Genomic DNA, 20,364 nt, shown 5'->3' with positions numbered 1-20,364 from the left:
ACATAAAGAAGATTGTGCAGAAGATGGTCGTTACGTACAGAGATTGGCACGAGATGCTACCCTTCGCCTTGCATGGGTACCGCACTTCAGTACGTACGCCGACCGGGGCGACCCCTTACTCCCTGGTGTATGGTATGGAAGCAGTCCTACCTGTTGAAGTGGAGATTCCTTCTCTAAGAGTCCTGTTGGATGTCAAGCTAGATGAAGCTGAATGGATTCGGACAAGGTTCAATGAGTTGAGTCTTATCGAAGAGAAGCGAATGGCAGCCATTTGTCATGGGCAGTTGTATCAGAGTCGGATGAAGAGAGCCTTTGACCAGAAAGTGCGCCCTCGATGTTTCCAAGTCGGAGATTTGGTGTTGAAAAGGATCCTTCCTCCTCAGACGGATCACAGGGGCAAGTGGACTCCTAACTATGAGGGACCGTATATCGTCACCAAGGTTTTCGATGGTGAGGCCTTAATGCTTGCAACGATGGATGGTGAAGACTTCACTTCCCCGGTAAACTCAGACGCAGTTAAAAAATACTTCGCATAAAATAGACCCGCTGGACGGTAAAAAGAACAGTCCAGGCAAAAATGGGCATCCCGACGAACCAAGAAAATGAAAAGGTTCGGGCAAAGATTAGGGATTGAAAAATGAAAAGATCATACACCCGGTAAGTTGAAAACCTGAAAAGGCAACTTAGGCAAAAATGGGTATCCCGGTGGATTGAAAACCCGAAAAGGGAAATCCAGGCAAAAGTTACGGATTTAGCGAATGACTGCGTTCTGAGTTAGTTCTGAATCTCATCTCATGTCGGTGACTGGAAACTTTCAAAAGGGTAGGAAACAGTCCAATCACTTTTTCAGAAGGCTGATCATCTGGAGGATCTTGAAGACGGGCAAGTCATAGCAGAATTTGAACCCAGTAGAAATCCATTTCACATTGCCACTAGATTAATTTATGTTTTGCGATTACCTCTTCCTAGGGATTGCTTCCTGATGTAAATGCCTATTCAGAGGCCATTCAATCAATAAAATCATGTTATTCAATATATCTCTGTTTTCATTTTCATTTTACTGTTTTGTTTGCAAAAATGACGTCCGAATTTTTGATAAACATTGCATCATGACACATAAGGGCTTTATAGGTATATGCTTAATAAACATTTAAAGTTGATGTGAATTTTAAGTGCTTTGGATCATCTATTCAGAACAGATACCCTCGGGGCATTTCCTAAGCATGTGTGTCAGACTATACACTCCCCAGCGGAGTTGACAGTACCAGACTGTATCTTCCCAGCAGAAGCAGCTGCTCCTCAGAGTTCGATGCCAGATCAAGGATTTCAATCCCAGATCGATGATCTCTTTCCTGGAAGCATGACCTCGGTACCGTATCGGTGTTTGCTCCCCCCTGCTGAGTCATCTCTCGTAGATTATGGTTGCCAAAACCACTATCGCTTCGCCCAACAACAGTTTTGCAGCGCCGTTCTCTCCCCAGTCAGAGTCTCGGTATCTCGTCATTGCCAGAACACCGCGTGGCCGGTCATTTCCCCACATAGTTCATTATGCTGTGCATCTCCAACAGTAGTGCCAGGGTCCGGAAGATTGTGATCATTTCCCCAACAGGATTCCTTGCTTCAACTTGGCATTTTCCCCAGCTTTTCGCATCCCTGCATGTAGAATCATATTGCATTGCATCCTCCCAAATCGCGTAGCATTTCCATTTTCATGGAACATTACGCCATCGCAAAATTCAAACATACGCATGTAAGCATAAAACATTCTTGGTATCCCAAGTGATAAGCCAGAAGTTTGTTTCCAGTGCTCAGACTGAAGGTTGTTCATGACTTATTATCCCCAGCATGGGTCGTTGGCCCACGTGCCGCCTCAATTATCATTTTCCCTATTTCTGCCGATGCTGACAGGCATGAAGTTTCCGGTATCCAGACCGAAGTGGCATTCAGGTCAGTTTTTCCGATATTCAGATCGAAGAAGTTTCCGACAATCAGGTCGAAGTACTTGTGGCATTCAGGCCAGTTTTCCGATATTCAGATCGAAGAAGTTTCCGACATTCAGGTCGATGCAACTTGTGGCATTCAGGCCAGTTTTTCCGGTATCCAGACCGAAGTGGCATTCAGGCCAATTTTTCCGATATCCTGACCGAAGTGGCATTCAGGCCAGTTTTTCCGATTTTCAGATCGAAGAAGTTTCCGACATTCAGGTCGATGCAACTTGTGGCATTCAGGCCAGTTTCCGGTATCCAGACCAAAGTGGCATTCAGGCCAGTTTCCGATGTTCAGATCGAAGAAGTTTCCGACAATCAGGTCGAAGTACTTGTGGCATTCAGGCCAGTTTTTTCCGATATTCAGATCGAAGAAGTTTCCGACAATCAGGTCGAAGTACTTGTGGCATTCAGGCCAGTTTCCGATTTTCAGATCGAAGAAATTTCCGACGATCAAGTCGAAGTACTTGTGACATTCAGGCCAGTTTTCCGATTTTCAGATCGAAGTGGTGTTCAGACCAGATTTCCGGTGATCAGACCAACATTGATACTCTCATATTCTGATGCTTAGTGTTCAGACTAATGTGCGGCGTTCAGGCCATGGGTATTCCTGTGTTACCATTTATTTTGGTATCCAGGTGAACTTTCTGTTTCGGTACTCAGGCCGATTTTCACTGTACCAGACGGATTCTTCTTTTGAGATTGCTTCTTTGCCGATTCTGACAGGCATTGTTAATTATTTCATAGGGATTCAGGATCAAAATCCGGGTCTTCTTAGTATTTAACCATCTCCCACTATGATCATATGAAGAACGTCCTGCTTCATATTCTCTAGTCGAAGACGCTTAAATAGGGGCAACTGTCATACCCCGATTTTGGTCCTGAATTTTTTATGTTTTTATTTTTGTTTAGCATGTTTGGCCTAACCTTACTTTGGTCTTGTATGAGGATTGGTCTTGGTCCAAAGTCATGGTGTTGTTCATGTGATTGTTAATACTCATATGGTCTTGGTCATCCAAACAACCAACCTTCTTGTGTCACAAGCCAATTGCCAATCATGCCACTTGATTCATGAATATCCCTTTCAAACCCTAATCTTGTGCCCTCATTTCATGGCCTTGTTAACCTATATTGTCAGTCAAGTTATTTTCTTTTTCAAAGTCAGGCATCCAAGTCATAAATAAACCAATGGTAAAACCAAATTTCAAATCATTTTTCAAACCATTTCAATCCATTTCATGTCATTTTAAACCATTACATTTGATTCTACACAAGAAAATACAAGTCTTGACATTTTTGAGCAAATGTTGATTTTGGTCAATAGTTGACTTTTCGGTCAACTTTGACCAAAGTCAAATTTCATTTCTTTCTCAGTTAAAACATTTGCACCAATTGAGAGTTGTAGACTTGAGCATCCCGAGTACTACAGTTTTGCCCAGGGACTTGTTCTTTGACAGATTAACGGATTACAAAATTGTGATTGGAGACTTCAAGATGCTTTCATCTGGAGATTTCAGGATGCCACCTTTTCAGTTCAAGTTTTTTATGCCACTCTGACATTTACTACTGTTACAGTTGTATTGGTTTTTCCTTGGATTATGCCTATGAAAACTCGTGAAATGTGCTCAAAATGGAACCTCTACATGTCTGCTTCTGTTCCTGCGGAAGTCCATAATATGACTATGTGAAAGAGTATTTGAACTAGAAAGGAGGTTAATGAGAAGCTAAAGAGTTTAAGTGCACCTATTGTTGGTTTGATTTTGCAAAGGAGTCGTATTGTTACCGACAATGATGGTCATTATGCTTCTAGTACTACGTACTTGTATCCACTAACTGATGGTGATACAAGGCAGGGATTGAACAACTTGCAAGCAACAATGGATTCCAGTTTGGTAACCAAGTAAAGGAACCTGTGACCTGCAAGAAACACACATCCACAAGCAGTCCACTCGCCAGAACCTTGCTTTGTCGCGCCGGAACCGGAGGCAACAGAGCTGAGCTAAAACGAACCATAATTCCATCAAAATAAACCTCTTAACATCTTCTATCTTAATCTCGTCTTAGCTTTTCCTAAAACTACATCAGACCTCCAAATCGAAACATCCCTGGATCAATATCAGAAGCGGTTGTGACCACCAATACTTGTAACAGTTGCACTCCTGGTCCTGTTTCCCTGTGAAAATCCAAACCAGAACCAACAGTAGCAGAAAATCAAAGTTCACAACGCAAGAGTTATATCAATGGAAGGAACAGATTTCTCACCTGTTGAATGTCGCAAACGACTACATTCGTGAAATTCCCACCAACCAACTTTATGTTGCTGCTGCTATCGCGGACTCAGCGGGAATGAGAAAATCAAACCAATGCTCCAATATTCACTGCGGTAAAACAAAAAACACAAGTTAATTAGCCAAAGCTGTAAAAATCCAAGAATTCCCAAATTGGCATCAGGACAAAAACGAAGAAGAAAGTGTGGCTTTGTGTTACCTCTTCCGAATTTAACCATCAAGTAGGGCGACCAAAGCCTGACAACCCAAAAGAGATTTCGCAGGATGCTCTTTTGGACTCCATAGACCAAATCCCAAACCCTAATTTACAGAGGATAAATAGAGAGGCGAATCAGTGAACGAAAAAGAAGGAACAACGAAAAATTGGAGGCGACCATAAACAAAAAACGGCGAAAAGGTTTCAAAGACAAAAACCCTAAATCCCAAATAAAAAAAAACCAGTATTGGAAGAGAGGAGGCGGAAGATTTAAGCACCTGATTCGGCGTCGTCATCGAAGGTGAGATTTCCGCTTGAGGTTTTTTTGAAACCGTGGATTTACGCTCTTTGGTTAACGTTTGAGCATCTGAGTTTGAATGAGTGAGGTTGAGAGTGATTGAGCGAGCTTTGCTGAGAGTTTGAAAGGGATTCGTAAGTTTGTAAGAGACGAGTTTGTGAGAGGAGCTCGTGAGAGTGTGAGAGAGACGAGAGGTTGAAGACGTGGGGTGGAGAGAGCGAGTCTGTGAGATTGGGGAGAGAGTGAGGTTGAGGGCAATTTGCATCTTTTCCAATTTATTTTTTTTTCTTTTCTTTAATTCATTTTAAATAGGATAGGTTTTTGAAAATATTAAATATTTTCTTTAAAATTCCTAAGATATCAGTTAATAATTGTTTTATGTTTTCAACTTATCCCTCATTGAAAAACCCAACAGCCAAGCGGCTGGGTTTGAATGTGGTAGTCCAACAGTTTTCCTTTTTTATTAGTTTTTTTATTTTAATTCTAATTTTTATTCTATCTTAGTTTATATATCTAAATTAGCATTGTAGATAACAACTAGTCATGAGTGGTCTGGTGGAGAGGGGTGGTTTCTAAGGTCTTTAGTGTAGTGGGTTCGATACCCGTATTGAGCTTTTTATTTCTTTCAGCATTTGCATTTTATTTGCTTTTAGCATTTTATTTTATGTTTATGTTTTTATTATACTCATGGTTGATCTGCTTTCTTTTAATTTCATCATTCATTCAAAGCCATTTTTAAACTATAAAAATCATATTTTTCTCGATTTAATATCGAGCCCATTTTCCACACCCTTGTAAGTCGATTGCTTTTTAAGCGTCGCCATCAACCTCACATAGCTTACTCTTGGGCTTTCTTACAATGAGCCGGTTCTCTTGCACTTACACTCATATTTCACATAATTTGTTGTTTGTGCTTGATCTAATTATTTCATGATTTTGAATCCCCATTTGACAAAATGTACCCCACTTCCCCAATGTGTATATAATGTTGTATTATTTTATTTCTCTATTTGTTTTAGACACTAACCAAAGAGTAAAATCCACCATTTCTGAAAAAATACAAAAATATGACTCGATCCAACGTCGAGTATTTTCTCAATAAACAAATCAATTCATTTCGCCCTCCTATTCTAATCCTTTTCTTCCAAACTTTCATCTTATGCTTGATTCAACGTCAAGCCATTTTCTCTAATAAAAACTCAAAAAATATTAATTCATAGTCAAGACTTTTTCAATAAAGATGGAAGTGGAACGTGGTGTATGTAACACCCTTCTAAAAATACCCCAAATATTTAATTAAAACCACAAAATATAATCAGAGTAGATATGCAATGAGACTCCATGCATGCGGTACCGACTATTCGTGAACACATAGTTCAACCTCACCGATCAAATCCAGATACGGCTACCAAGCTCACTAGTCCCACTCATTTGAGACCTAGTGACTCACTCACTAATTCCTCACCATGGGAATTAGCTACCACCCCAAGGGCTATGATATGCACGCTAATCACCTAGCATGCAAACATCAACAACAATCCACAATAACTCACTCACTAATTCCTCACCATGGGAATTAGCTACCACCATAAAGGCCATAATATACATGCTAAATCACCTAGCATGCAAACATCAACAACAATTCAAAATAGACATATGCTCACACTCTAAGCCATAAACAGTCCATTCACAATTGCATACAGAACAGATACATTCACAGTATTATGCATACCATCATACATCATCAGCATGTTATCACAAAAATCATATCATGTCATGCCAATTAATAATCACAGTATTAGCACACTCTACTAATACCTACACTGCTCAAAACAACGGGAAACGATCCCTACTATATCATACGTCAGCTAAAATTTCATTACTCAGCTGAACAGCCAAAAACTGCACAACAACAGCACAGAAAAATCACAATTCTGCCCATACACGTATTGCCTAGTCCCATACGCGTATGGCCCATTTCTCAGCCAATCCCATACACGTATTGCTTGCCTCATACGCGTATGCTACGCGTACCAACAGAGACAAAACTACGTTAAAATCATCATCTTCTTCATCCATACGCGTATTGCCTAGTGCCATACGCGTACCAGACCATCTCATACGCGTATTGCCTAGTGCCATACGCGTATGACCAGAAACCAGAATTCCAGATCTGCTATGGTTTTCTCTGCTACGAGATTCTCAGATCCCACCTTCCACATTCCAATTTTTACACAACATTCATTCATATTGTCTAACACAGATCATACACATTCAATCTCACAATTTCTAACCTTATTACCTCTAATTCCTATGAATTTCCTCAATCATACTCATATCTCATTCATCCAAAATTTCACAATTTCAACATTCATCATCTAATTAGAGTCAAATCAATGGTTTATCACTACCCATTACATGTTAACCCATAATACCCATTAAACGACGATAAACCCCCCTTACCTGAGTTAATCCGGCAAATCTCTGAGCTTCAAGCTTTTCCTTCCTTCAACCCTTGTTCTCTGGCTCTTTGCCCTTTTTCCACTTTAGAGTCGTTTCTCTGTTTTCACGTGAAAACCTCTTTTACCAAATGGGACCTTTTCTAATTCCAACTTTTATATTCCAATAATAATAATCCAATTATTTAATTAAATTAATAAATATATTATTAACTTATTTTAAATAATTATCTTATTTTTATCGGGGTGTTACAACTCTCCCCCACTAAAAGAGTTTTCGTCCTCGAAAACATACCTCAAGTGAATAACTCAGGATAAGACTCCTTCATCTGACTCTCAAGTTCCCAAGTCACATTGCCACCTGCTGGTCCTCCCCAAGCTACCTTTACTAAAACAATCTCTTTACCCCGCAACTGCTTCAACTCTCGATCCTCGATCCTCATAGGTGATGTTTCAACAGTCAGGTTATCTCTCACCTGTACATCATCTACTTGGACCACATGCGACGGATCAGGAATGTACCTCCTCAACTGAGACACATGAAAAACCTCATGCAAATTCACAAGTGACGGCGGTAAAGCGATACGATAGGCTACCTCCCCTATCCTCTCCAAAATCTGATAAGGACCAATAAATCGAGGTGTCAACTTCTTCGACTTCAAAGCTCGACCAACCCCAGTTATCGGAGTAACACGAAGAAACACATGATCTCCCTCTTGAAACTCAAGTGACTTCCTCCTCTTGTCGTGATAACTCTTCTGACGACTCTGAGCAATCCTCATCTTCTCCTGAATCATCTTAATCTTTTCCGTAGTTTGTTGAACAATCTCCGGTCCAACCACAGCACTCTCACCGGACTCATACCAACATAAAGGTGTCCGACATCTCCTACCATACAAAGCTTCATACGGTGCCATACCAATGCTCGAATGAAAACTATTGTTGTAGGTAAACTCAATCAAAGGTAAATAACAATCCCAAGCACCTCCCTTTTCCAAAACACAAGCCCTCAAAAGATCCTCTAGTGACTGAATCGTCCTCTCAGTCTGACCATCAGTTTGCGGATGATATGCAGAACTCAATCTCAGCTTAGTTCCCAAAGCCCTCTGCAAACCTTCCCAGAACTTCGATGTAAATCTAGGATCTCTGTCCGAAACAATACTCGACGGAATACCATGCAAACTTACAATCTTCTCAATATACAACTCAGCTAATCTCTCTAACGGATAATCCATTCTGATCGGAATGAAATGAGCCGATTTTGTCAATCTGTCAACAATCACCCAAATAGCTTCAAAATTCTTAATTGTCCTCGGTAAACCAGAAACAAAATCCATACTGATACTATCCCACTTCCACTCTGGAATAACCAACGGTTGCATTAGCCCAGACGGCTTCTGATGCTCAATCTTTGACTTCTGACAAGTCAAACAAGAATAAACAAAACTCGCAATTTCTCTTTTCATTCCCGGCCACCAAAATAACTTTTTCAAATCATGATACATCTTCGTAGCCCCAGGATGAATACTCAGGCCACTACGGTGTCCTTCCTCAAGAATACTCTTCTTCAGTTCGGTAACATCCGGAATACACACCCGATTACCAAATTTCAAAACACCATTCTCATCAACTCTGAATTCACCACCTTGACCTTGATTCACTAGAGTCAACTTATCAACCAAAAGCACATCGGATTTCTGACCCTCTCTAATCTCATCCAGAATACCACTCGTTAACTTCAACATTCCCAATTTAACACTATGGTGAGTACTCTCACACACCAAACTCAAGTCTCTAAACTGCTCAATTAAATCCAATTCCTTAACCATTAACATAGACATATGCAATGATTTCCGACTCAATGCATCAGCCACTACGTTTGCTTTACCCGGATGGTAATTCAAACCAAAGTCATAATCCTTCAGAAACTCTAACCATCTCCTTTGTCTCATATTCAGCTCTTTCTGATCAAACAAATACTTTAAACTTTTATGGTCACTGAAAACCTCAAATATTGACCCGTACAAGTAATGCCTCCATAACTTCAGAACAAATACCACAGCTGCCAACTCTAAATCGTGTGTCGGATAGTTCCTCTCATGAACCTTCAGTTGTCTCGAAGCATAAGCTACAACCTGCTTATTCTGCATCAAAACACCACCCAAACCCAACAATGAAGCATCACAGTAAACCTCAAATGGTTCCGACGGACTTGGTAATATCAGAATAGGAGCAGTAGTTAACCTTCTCTTTAACTCTTGAAAACCTTCTTCACACTTTGAGTCCCAAACAAACGCTTGGCCCTTTCTAGTCAACATCGTCAATGGTAACGCCAACTTAGAAAATCCCTCAATGAATTTCCTATAATAACCTGCAAGTCCAAGAAAACTCCTTATCTCGGAAACTGACTTCGGAGCTTCCCACTTAGATACCGCTTCAATCTTAGAAGGATCAACAGCAACACCACCTCTTGAAATCACATGACCAAGAAAACTAACCTCTTCTAACCAAAATTCACACTTAGACAGTTTAGCAAATAACTTCTTTTCTCGTAGAACTCCTAAAACCACTCTCAAATGTTCAGCATGCTCTTCTTCAGATTTCGAATACACCAAAATATCGTCAATAAACACCACAACAAACTTGTCTAGGTACGGATGGAAAATCCTATTCATATACTCCATAAATACTCCAGGCGCATTAGTCACACCAAAAGGCATTACAGAATACTCATAATGTCCATACCTTGTTCTGAAAGCAGTCTTCTGAATATCCTCAGTTTTCACACGTATCTGATGATACCCCGATCTCAAATCTATTTTACTGAACACACTCGCACCAACCAACTAATCCATCAAATCATCAATCCTCGGCAAAGGATACCGATTCTTGATCGTCACTTTATTCAGTTGCCTGTAGTCCACACACAACCTCATAGTACCTTCTTTCTTTTTAACTAACAACACTGGTGCACCCCACGGCGACACACTCGGACGAATAAATTTCTTATCCAACAGATCTTCCAGCTGACTCTTCAATTCAGCTAACTCAACAGCAGACATACGGTACGGAGCCATCGATATCGGTCTAGTACCAGGTACCAAATCAATCGAGAACTCAACTTCACGTTCTGGTGGTAATTCATTCACTTCTTCAGGAAACACATCAGGAAAATCACACACCACGGCTAGATCACAAATCGCCAGTTTATCTTTAGCCTCCAAAGTCGCTAACAGCATAAACAACTCTGCTCCATCTACTACTGCCTCATTCACCTGCCTTGCTGATAGGAACAAACTCTTTCCTTCCTCAATCTCAGGAAAAATCACAGTCTTATCAAAACAGTTGATATAAACTCGGTTAAACACCAACCAGTTCATACCCAAGATAACATCAATCTGCACTAGTGGGAGACACACGAGGTCCATCCCAAAGTCTCTACCAAAAATACTCAAAGGACAATTTAAACAAACTGAAGTAGTAGTCACTGAACCCTTCGCAGGAGTATCAATCACCATACTACCATGCATCTCAGATATCTCTAATTCAAGTTTCACAGCACAATCCAAAGATATAAAGGAATGAGTCGCTCCTGTGTCAATAATAGCTACAAGAGGAAAGCCATTAATATAACACGTACCTCGGATCAAACGATCATCTGCAGAAGTCTCAGAACCCGATAAAGCAAAGACCTTGCCTTCCGACTGGTTCTCTCTCTTCGGCTTAGGACACTGTGGACTGATATGACCCACCTCTCCACAGTTGAAACAAGTCATAGTCTTCAACCGACACTCTGCAGCCAAGTGACCACCTTTTCCACACTTGAAACACTTCTTCTCATTACTGGTACACTCATGGATACGATGTCCAGCCTGACCACATCTGTAACACTTAGCAGGGGCACTGGAGTCTCCCCCACTAGGCCTCTTCATCCCACTTTGTCTCTGGAAACCTTTGCCAGCTGCATACGGTTTCCCACGATCATTCTGATTCTTGCCTTTCCTATCAACCCTTTGCTAATAGCTCTCCGCTCTGGCCTTGGTATCCTGTTCAAAAATCCTACAACAGTCAACCAAGTCAGAAAACACTCTAATCCACTGATACCCAATAGCCTGCTTGATCTCGGGACGTAGCCCGTTCTCAAACTTCACACATTTTGAAAATTCCCCAGTAGCCTCGTTATAGGGAGTGTAATACTTCGACAGCTCTGTGAACTTAGCAGCATACTCAGTAACAGACCGGTTGCCCTGCTTCAATTCCAAGAACTCTATCTCTTTCTTTCCTCTGACATCCTCTGGAAAGTACTTCCTCAGGAATCTCTCTCTGAACACCGCCCACGTGATTTCAGTACTTCCAGCAGCTTCCAACTCAGTGCGGGTAGCAACCCACCAATCATCTGCTTCCTCTGACAGCATATGCGTACCGAACCTGACCTTCTGGTTATCGGCACACTCAGTCACTCGGAAGATCCTTTCGATCTCCTTCAACCACTTCTGAGCACCATCTGGATCGTATGCTCCCTTAAACATTGGAGGATTGTTCTTCTGGAACTCACTCAGTTGACGAGCAGCTCCCAGTCCCACAACATTCGGATTTCCTCCAAGTACTCCAGCTAGCATACCCAGAGCCTCAGCAATCGCAGCATCGTCTCTACCCTTTCCAACCATCTCTATTTTGAAAACCCAACAAGCTAAAACAATAAGTACTGATAGGGTTGCACAACACCTATCACGTACAGGGAAACAGGATAATTACGACTCGACTCGACCGACTATGCTCTGATACCACTAATGTAACACCCTTCTAAAAATACCCCAAATATTTAATTAAAACCACAAAATATAATCAGAGTAGATATGCAATGAGACTCCATGCATGCGGTACCGACTATTCGTGAACACATAGTTCAACCTCACCGATCAAATCCAGATACGGCTACCAAGCTCACTAGTCCCACTCATTTGAGACCTAGTGACTCACTCACTAATTCCTCACCATGGGAATTAGCTACCACCCCAAGGGCTATGATATGCATGCTAATCACCTAGCATGCAAACATCAACAACAATCCACAACAACTCACTCACTAATTCCTCACCATGGGAATTAGCTACCACCATAAAGGCCATAATATACATGCTAAATCACCTAGCATGCAAACATCAACAACAATTCAAAATAGACATATGCTCACACTCTAAGCCATAAACAGTCCATTCACAATTGCATACAGAACAGATACATTCACAGTATTATGCATACCATCATACATCATCAGCATGTTATCACAAAAATCATATCATGTCATGCCAATTAATAATCACAGTATTAGCACACTCTACTAATACCTACACTGCTCAAAACAACGGGAAACGATCCCTACTATATCATACGTCAGCTAAAATTTCATTACTCAGCTGAACAACCAAAAACTGCACAACAACAGCACAGAAAAATCACAATTCTGCCCATACACATATTGCCTAGTCCCATACGCATATGGCCCATTTCTCAGCCAATCCCATACGCGTATTGCCTGCCTCATACGCGTATGCTACTCGTACCACATCCTCATACGCGTACCAACAGAGACAAAGCTACGTTAAAATCATCATCTTCTTCATCCATACGCGTATTGCCTAGTGCCATACGCGTACCAGACCATCTCATACGCGTATTACCTAGTGCCATACGCGTATGACCAGAAACCAGAATTCCAGATCTGCTATGGTTTTCTCTGCTACGAGATTCTCAGATCCCACCTTCCACATTCTAATTTTTACACAACATTCGTTCATATTGTCTAACACAGATCATACACATTCAATCTCACAATTTCTAACCTTATTACCTCTAATTCCTACGAATTTCCTCAATCATACTCATATCTCATTCATCCAAAATTTCACAATTTCAACATTCATCATCTAATTAGAGTCAAATCAATGGTTTATCACTACCCATTACATGTTAACCCATAATACCCATTAAACGACGATAAACCCCCCTTACCTGAGTTAATCCGGCAAATCTCTGAGCTTCAAGCTTTTCCTTCCTTCAACCCTTGTTCTCTGGCTCTTTGCCTTTTTTCCACTTTAGAGTCGTTTCTCTGTTTTCACGTGAAAACCTCTTTTACCAAATGGGACCTTTTCTAATTCCAACTTTTATATTCCAATAATAATAATCCAATTATTTAATTAAATTAATAAATATATTATTAACTTATTTTAAATAATTATCTTATTTTTATCGGGGTGTTACAGTGTATACCACGCACTCCTGAGACTAGGATTCGAGATGTATATCTCGCCAATCCTAGCTCTCGCCATCATCCAATTTACCCACTTTGTTTTCTTAAACACCCATTCAAATCTTTCTCAAACGTCTATCAATACTTGATCTAGGTCAAGTCATTTTCACAACAAAACTCAAAATACCTAATTCTTATTTAACACTTTTTCAATAAAGGTGGAAATGGAACATGGTGTATACCATGCACTCCTGAGACTAGGATTCGAGATGTATATCTCGCCAATCTTAGCTCTCGCCATCGTCTAAAATTGTCAATGCGGTTTCTTCAAACCCTTTTTCAATCAAATTCCAAAATACTTAATTCCTATCTTAACCCTTTTTAATAAAGATGGAAATGGAACATGGTGTATACCATGCACTCCTGAGGCTAGGATTCGAGATGTATATCTCGCCAATCCTAGTTCTCGCCATCACTCAAAGCACATCCAACCAATCAAACTCTTTTTTCTCGCCGCCGTGCGACCAATCAAAAACCTTTTAAAATGAAAGATATATTGCCTTAAGAGATACAAAACAATGTTTCGGCCACGATTGTTGAGTAGAGATAGATGACGCTTTTCCGAATGTAGATTTGTAAATCCTAATACCTAAGTACATATTGCATGACAACTCTAGGGCAGAGCTTCCCCATCTTTAGACCTTTCCGAGCGTCTCCGATCTTGTGGCATGTAGTCCGTTCTATTGCAAAGAGGTAACTGCCTAAGACTCGATTCAGCGAGCTGCGACACCTACTGCTAGGACGTGAACACATTGCCCACTCTCCTTTGACACAACTGGTGTCCTCCTTTGTAAGTCCATGTTCAGATGGCAACCCCTATGTAGCCGAACTATGGCAACTCTGATTCTCATGTTCAGATGAGATACGTAGGCACAAGATGCGATGTCTTGCCGAGTTTGACTAACGACTAACAACTAATCCTTGTTTGCTTTCGCCCTTGTTGCGATCCTTTCTCTCGCCCTCGTTGCGATCGAGACCTTCCCTTTCTCTTGCCCTAGTTGCAATCGAGACCTTTGTTCCCGTAGTTAGCCGAACTACGGCTTGCTCTGATTCTCATTCCAGATGAGATATGTAGGCATAAGACGCGATGTCTTGGCGAGCACACATCTCTTTAACCCATAGGTACCCGAGCTACGAAGACTCTGATTCTCATATTCATATGAGATACGTATGCAATGTATGTGATATCTGTGCGAGTCATTTTTCTCTTGACCCTTTTAGTAAATAGTACATTAGATAAACACACACCCTTTAGACAAGAACAACAAGAGTGGATCCCGTAGAGTACTACGGATGCGTAGGGGTGCTAATACCTTCCCTTCGCATAATCGACTCCCGAACCCAAGATTTGGTTGCGAGACCTTGTCTTTTCCTTTCCTCTTTTCAGGTTTACTTCGAGCGTTTCCTTTCCCTCCTTTGGGATAAATAACGCATGGTGGCGACTCTTCTGTCATTTTCTTTCTCGCCGGTTGTTTTTTCGCGCCTTTGTATTTTTCGGGTTGCGACACCCTTCCACAGGCGGAGACAGAATCGGAGGCTTAGACAGATACTCTGTAATACTGTTAAAGGCTTTTTGGCAATCCTCGATCCAATCATGACACTGATCTTTCCGGAGGAGCTTGAATATTGGCGCACATGTGGCAGTCATGTGGGATATAAATTTGGAAATATAATTCAAGCGGCCAAGAAAACCTCAGACTTGCTTCTCAGTTTTGAGTGTAGGCATCTCTTGTATTGCTTTGACCTTGGCAGGATCAACCTCAATACCTTCCTCACTGACAATAAAACCCAATAACTTGCCTGAACGTACTCCAAATGTACACTTGTTAGGATTCAGATGAAGCTTATACTTCCTCAAACACTGAAAAAGCTTCAACAAGTGCTCTACATGTTCAACCTCCGTTCTCGACTTCACAATCATATCATCAACATATACCTCGATCTCCTTGTGCATCATATCTTGAAACAAGGTAGTCATAGCTCGTTGATACGTGGCTCCGGCGTTCTTCAAACCGAAGGGCATCACTCGATAACAGAATGTTCCCCAAGGTAAGATGAATGTTGTCTTCTCCATATCCTCGGGTGCCATTTTAATCTGATTATATCCGGAAAATCCATCCATAAATGAGAAGACATTGAATTTAGCTGTATTATCTACCAACATATCAATATGTGGTAAAGGAAAATCATCCTTTGGACTAGATTTATTCAAGTCTCTATAGTCCACACACATTCGGACTTTTCCATCTTTCTTTGGCACAGGCACAATATTGGCCACCCATTGAGGATATGTAGAAGTCACTAGAAACCCAACATCAATTTGCTTCTGAACTTCTTCTTTAATCTTCACTGCCATATCAGGATGAGTTCTTCTGAGCTTCTGCTTCACAGGCACACACTCAGGCTTCAAAGGCAGGAAATGTTGCACGATATCCGTATCTAGACCAGGCATGTCTTCATATGACCAGGCAAAGACGTTGACGTATTCTCGTAGCAACTCAATCAACCCCTTCTTAACAGACTCTTCTAGGAGTGCCCCAATCTTCACCTCAGGAACACAATCCTTAGACCCCAAGTTGACTGTTTCCAGATTCTCAAGATACGGCTGAATGATCTTCTCTTCGTGCTCAAGTAGACGGGTGATCTCATCAGGAATCTCTTCAACATCATCTTCTTCGGCCTCAAATACAGGGAACTCAAAGTTGGGAGATGGTGTTGGATCATTATGTTCAATGGGTTTGATCAACCTGCATAATGATTTCAGATATAAAAGAGATTTTAGAATTCAAACAAGGAAAATCATTATGCAGATGAAAAGATTAATTTTATTCTATTTTTAGGGTTTTATGTGATCACCAATTTCATGCAAAAAGCAAAAAGTGAAAATAATTGGAAAAAACAAACATTTAACATGAATTTATTGAATGAAATATCATTGTATTTATGAGCCAACAATGTCATCACTCCTCCTTTTGGCATGGGAGGAGGGTTTTTAAACAAACAGCGAACATTACGTTGACTTATGGACAACTGTTGGAACATCAACAGCGACCCAATTATTGTAGACCCCTCCAGGGATGACGAAGTTGCCAGAATCCTCCTCTGCATCCTCTTCCACAATAGCAGCAGCTCCCTCATCTTGGACGGTGTGGATGAATCCACCACTCTGAAACAGCCCACGTTTGTTGAAAGTGCCAGAAGAATACCCTATGCCAGCCCGGGATTTATTGTCTTCTATCTTGATCATTTGTCCTAAATCAGTAGTTGTGCCATGCTCAATGGCCAACTTAGCACCATTGTAGGACACAAATGAAGAAGTTCCTTTCTTAGAAGGCTCAGCAATAGATAAAGCTTGGAACGGCGTCCCAACTTCATCTCAGCGTCTATATAAGAAAAGGAAGACAAATGGCTAACCAGAAGAGCCTTCTCTCCCCCTACCATCACCAGCTTTTTGTTCTTGACAAATTTCAATTTCTGGTGTAGGGTGGATGTCACGGCACCTGCCTCGTGAATCCATGGTCTGCCCAACAGACAGCTATATGATGGGTGGATATCCATGACCTGAAAAGTAATCTGGAAATCACTTGGTCCAATCTTGACTGGGAGTTCAATCTCACCAATCACCATTTTACGGGATCCATCAAAAGCTTTTACCACCACTCCACTCTGCCTCATGGGAGGCCCCTGGTATGACAATCTGGTCAGTTGGACTTTGGTAACACATTCAATGATGATCCAGTGTCTACCAGCACATTAGACATGGCATCATCCTTGCAACTCATAGATATGTGAAGTGCCAAATTATGGTCTCTTCCCTCCTCGGGGAGATCAACATCACAAAAACTCAAATTGTTACAAGAAGTAACATATGCAACAATACTATCAAATTGTTCTATTCTGACATCATGGTCTACATACGCCACATCCAACACCTTCTGCAGAGCTTCACGGTGTGGTTCTGAATTCATCGACAAAGATAGCACATAGATTTTTGATGGCATTTGTAAGAGCTGATCTACAATGTTATATTCACTCCTCTTGATGAGCCTCAGCATCTCATCATAGTCTTCTTTCATCGTGCCATTCTGGCCAGCAGAGACATGAGTTCTTACAGCGGTGGCAGGTTTATTAGCAACAAGTGCCGGATTCGGAGCAACAACAACATTTCCAACCGGACGCACAACACAATCAGCAACATCAGCTCTTCTGATGTCAGCCTGGGGTTTCGGCGGAGCCGAGAAAACACGACCACTACGGGTCAGGCCGCTGACATCAGCGATATTAACAACATAGCTAGAGGGAAGGGGTACCTCCTTCCCATCTTCCAATGCCACATCATTGTAACGATAGGGGACAGCTTTATCAGAAGAATATGGCACAGGGCCAGCTGGTTTAATTATCAAAGAGGGAGAAGCCTTCTGTTTGCTGCCATCATATCGGATGACAATAGGCTCTGGGATCCCAAATGCTGGTGATATCATATTGACTTCATCATCTCCATCGCGATTCTAAAGTATTTCAATTACACCTTCATCCAGCATTTCTTGGATGTCTTTACGGACTTGGCGACATCCCCTCTGATTGACAGTGCATACGCGGCTCTGTCATGGTCGTGCTCATAATGACTGTATTCACACAACAGTCTGTGCATCTCGACCAGTAATTGTCGAATATGGCTGACATATTTGACCTTATATTTACCAGGGCAACCCTGGACCATGTTGACAGCAGATTTCCCATGCTCGGGGAATGGGTTCTTCTTGACGTTGGGACTTACTTCCTCGAAACACAAGATACCACTTCTCACAAGGTCTTGAACCTTTGTCTTCAGTGGGTAACAATTCCACGTCATGTCCGGGGGCACCGGAGTGATAAACACAATGTAGCTCGGGCATATACCACCACTGAGGGTTGGTAGGTATAGCCAGTGGGTCGCGTGGAGTGATTAGTTTCCTCTCTATCAAAGAGGGATATAGCTCTGCGTAGGTCATAGGAATAGGATCAAAAGTGACCCTTTTCCTCTCATAGCTGGTATTGGTCTGATTATTGTTTTGAGGTTGGTAGGTCTGCTGTTGAGAACGGTGTTGTTGTTGTTGATATTGTTGATGTTGCTGTTGCTGATTATTATTATGTTGATAGTGCTGGTTTTCTCTGAAGACAGATGCTATGTGAGCCACCTGATGCTGATTACCGGCGGGACGCACGGTCTTCCTCATAGAGGGTCTTCTGGGTTTAACATGGGAGGTCACAGCATGTGCCTCACCATCTTTCTTCTTTCCAAACGCCCCATATCGTTTGGCAGAAGAGCCTTCTTCTCTAGTCAGGCGCCCTTCCCTGACTCCTTCCTTCAAACGCATCCCCATATTCACCATCTCGGTGAAATCAGAAGGAGCAATGGCAATCATCCGCTCATAATAAAATGAGCTCAAGGTCGTCAGGAAGATCTTGGTCATTTCTTTCTCTTCCAGCGGAGGCACAATCTATGCAGCTAATTCTCGCCACCTCTGGGCGTACTCTTTGAAAGTCTCCTTGTCCTATCGGGATCCATATCCATGTTATACTTGTATTACTTGACGAAAGCTTCGCCAAGGTCATTGAAGGATCGGATGTTCGCGCTGTCCAAGCCCATATACCATCTCAGGGCAGCACCGGACAGACTGTCCTGGAAATAATGAATGAGGAGCTGATCGTTGTCGGTCTGAGTCGACATCTTCCTCGCATACATAACCAAGTGGCTGAGAGGGCAAGTATTTCCCTTGTACTTTTCAAAGTCAGGTACTTTGAACTTTACAGGGATTTTGACATTCGGAACTAGGCAGAGTTCAGCAGCAGACTTGCCAAAGAGGTCATTTCCTCTGAGATTTTTGAGTTCCTTGCGGAGCTCAAGAAACTGATCATTCATTGCATCCATCTTTCCATACACGTCTGGGCCCTCAGACGGCTCAGAGTGGTAGATGGTGTCGTCTACTCTTGGCATAGTATGCATGACCGGAGGTGGAACGGCAAGGACCGGGCTAGATGCCGGAAGAGAAGCAAACGTTGGGGCAAGACCCTCGAGAACAAAGTTTGCGGGCATCCCCCAGGGAAACCCGGCTGGCATAGCAGTTGGCGCGAAGTGGGCACTGGCAGCAGGCACTGTCGAAGAGGCAATCTCAGAGATGACTGTCCTCTGGGGAGGAGTTGAAGGCGTTGGAGATGACTGGCTTTGGGCGGCCATGAAAGACTCCATGAGGGCAGTCAATCTTGCCACTTCCTCCTTGAGTTCTCGGTTCTCTTGCTCTAAGTGATCCATCAGTCTTGAAGTGTTGGCTCGAGTGTAGTACCGGTGAGTCAGCTTGTCTTCAAAATAAATGAAGAACACAGAGTTAGACCAACTGAACAAGAAGCCTGGAGCAAAACCTGCTTATGCACATGATGCATGCAATGCTAGTGCATATGATGTTTTTTTATTTATCAGAGGAACTCTTGAGTTCTATTTGCAAATATTGAAAATATTAATCATTTAGACATATATGGAAATCTCATATCAATAATATCTGGAAAATATTTTTACACCAAAGAAGTACAATCTTGGTAACCAAATACAATACAAGAGAGAAGGAAAATGAACATCCTATGGAACCCTAGAAATAATCGTCTAAAGCTCTGGAGACTGGAAGATAAGTTGCACGAAGCCTCTTCACTTCTCTCTCATAGGCTGCCTCCATATCTTCCTTCTCTTTGGCGAGTCGATCGTACTTCCTCTTCCAGAACTTGGAAGAATGAGGAAGAAGAGAAGTCACCACATCATCAGGCTCGTCGATAACCTGATGCTCAAGAAACTCTATC

General features: G+C 41.8%; 1 protein-coding gene across 1 annotated transcript in view; it reads left to right on the top strand.

Annotated features, from left to right (window-relative positions):
* LOC127081177 (uncharacterized) overlaps positions 1 to 18,691 on the top strand; it is a 129,899-nt gene extending 111,208 nt beyond the window's left edge. The window contains exon 2 of the mRNA XM_051021460.1: positions 18,601 to 18,691. Within this exon, the coding sequence (XP_050877417.1) occupies positions 18,601 to 18,691 (91 nt within the window). The remainder of the gene's footprint in view (positions 1 to 18,600) is intronic.
* Positions 18,692 to 20,364: the final 1,673 nt, after the last annotated feature.

This window comes from Lathyrus oleraceus, chromosome 5 (genome assembly GCF_024323335.1).
Source record: "Lathyrus oleraceus cultivar Zhongwan6 chromosome 5, CAAS_Psat_ZW6_1.0, whole genome shotgun sequence".
NCBI lineage: Eukaryota > Viridiplantae > Streptophyta > Magnoliopsida > Fabales > Fabaceae > Lathyrus > Lathyrus oleraceus.
This window is presented reverse-complemented; position numbering and strand designations above follow the sequence as displayed.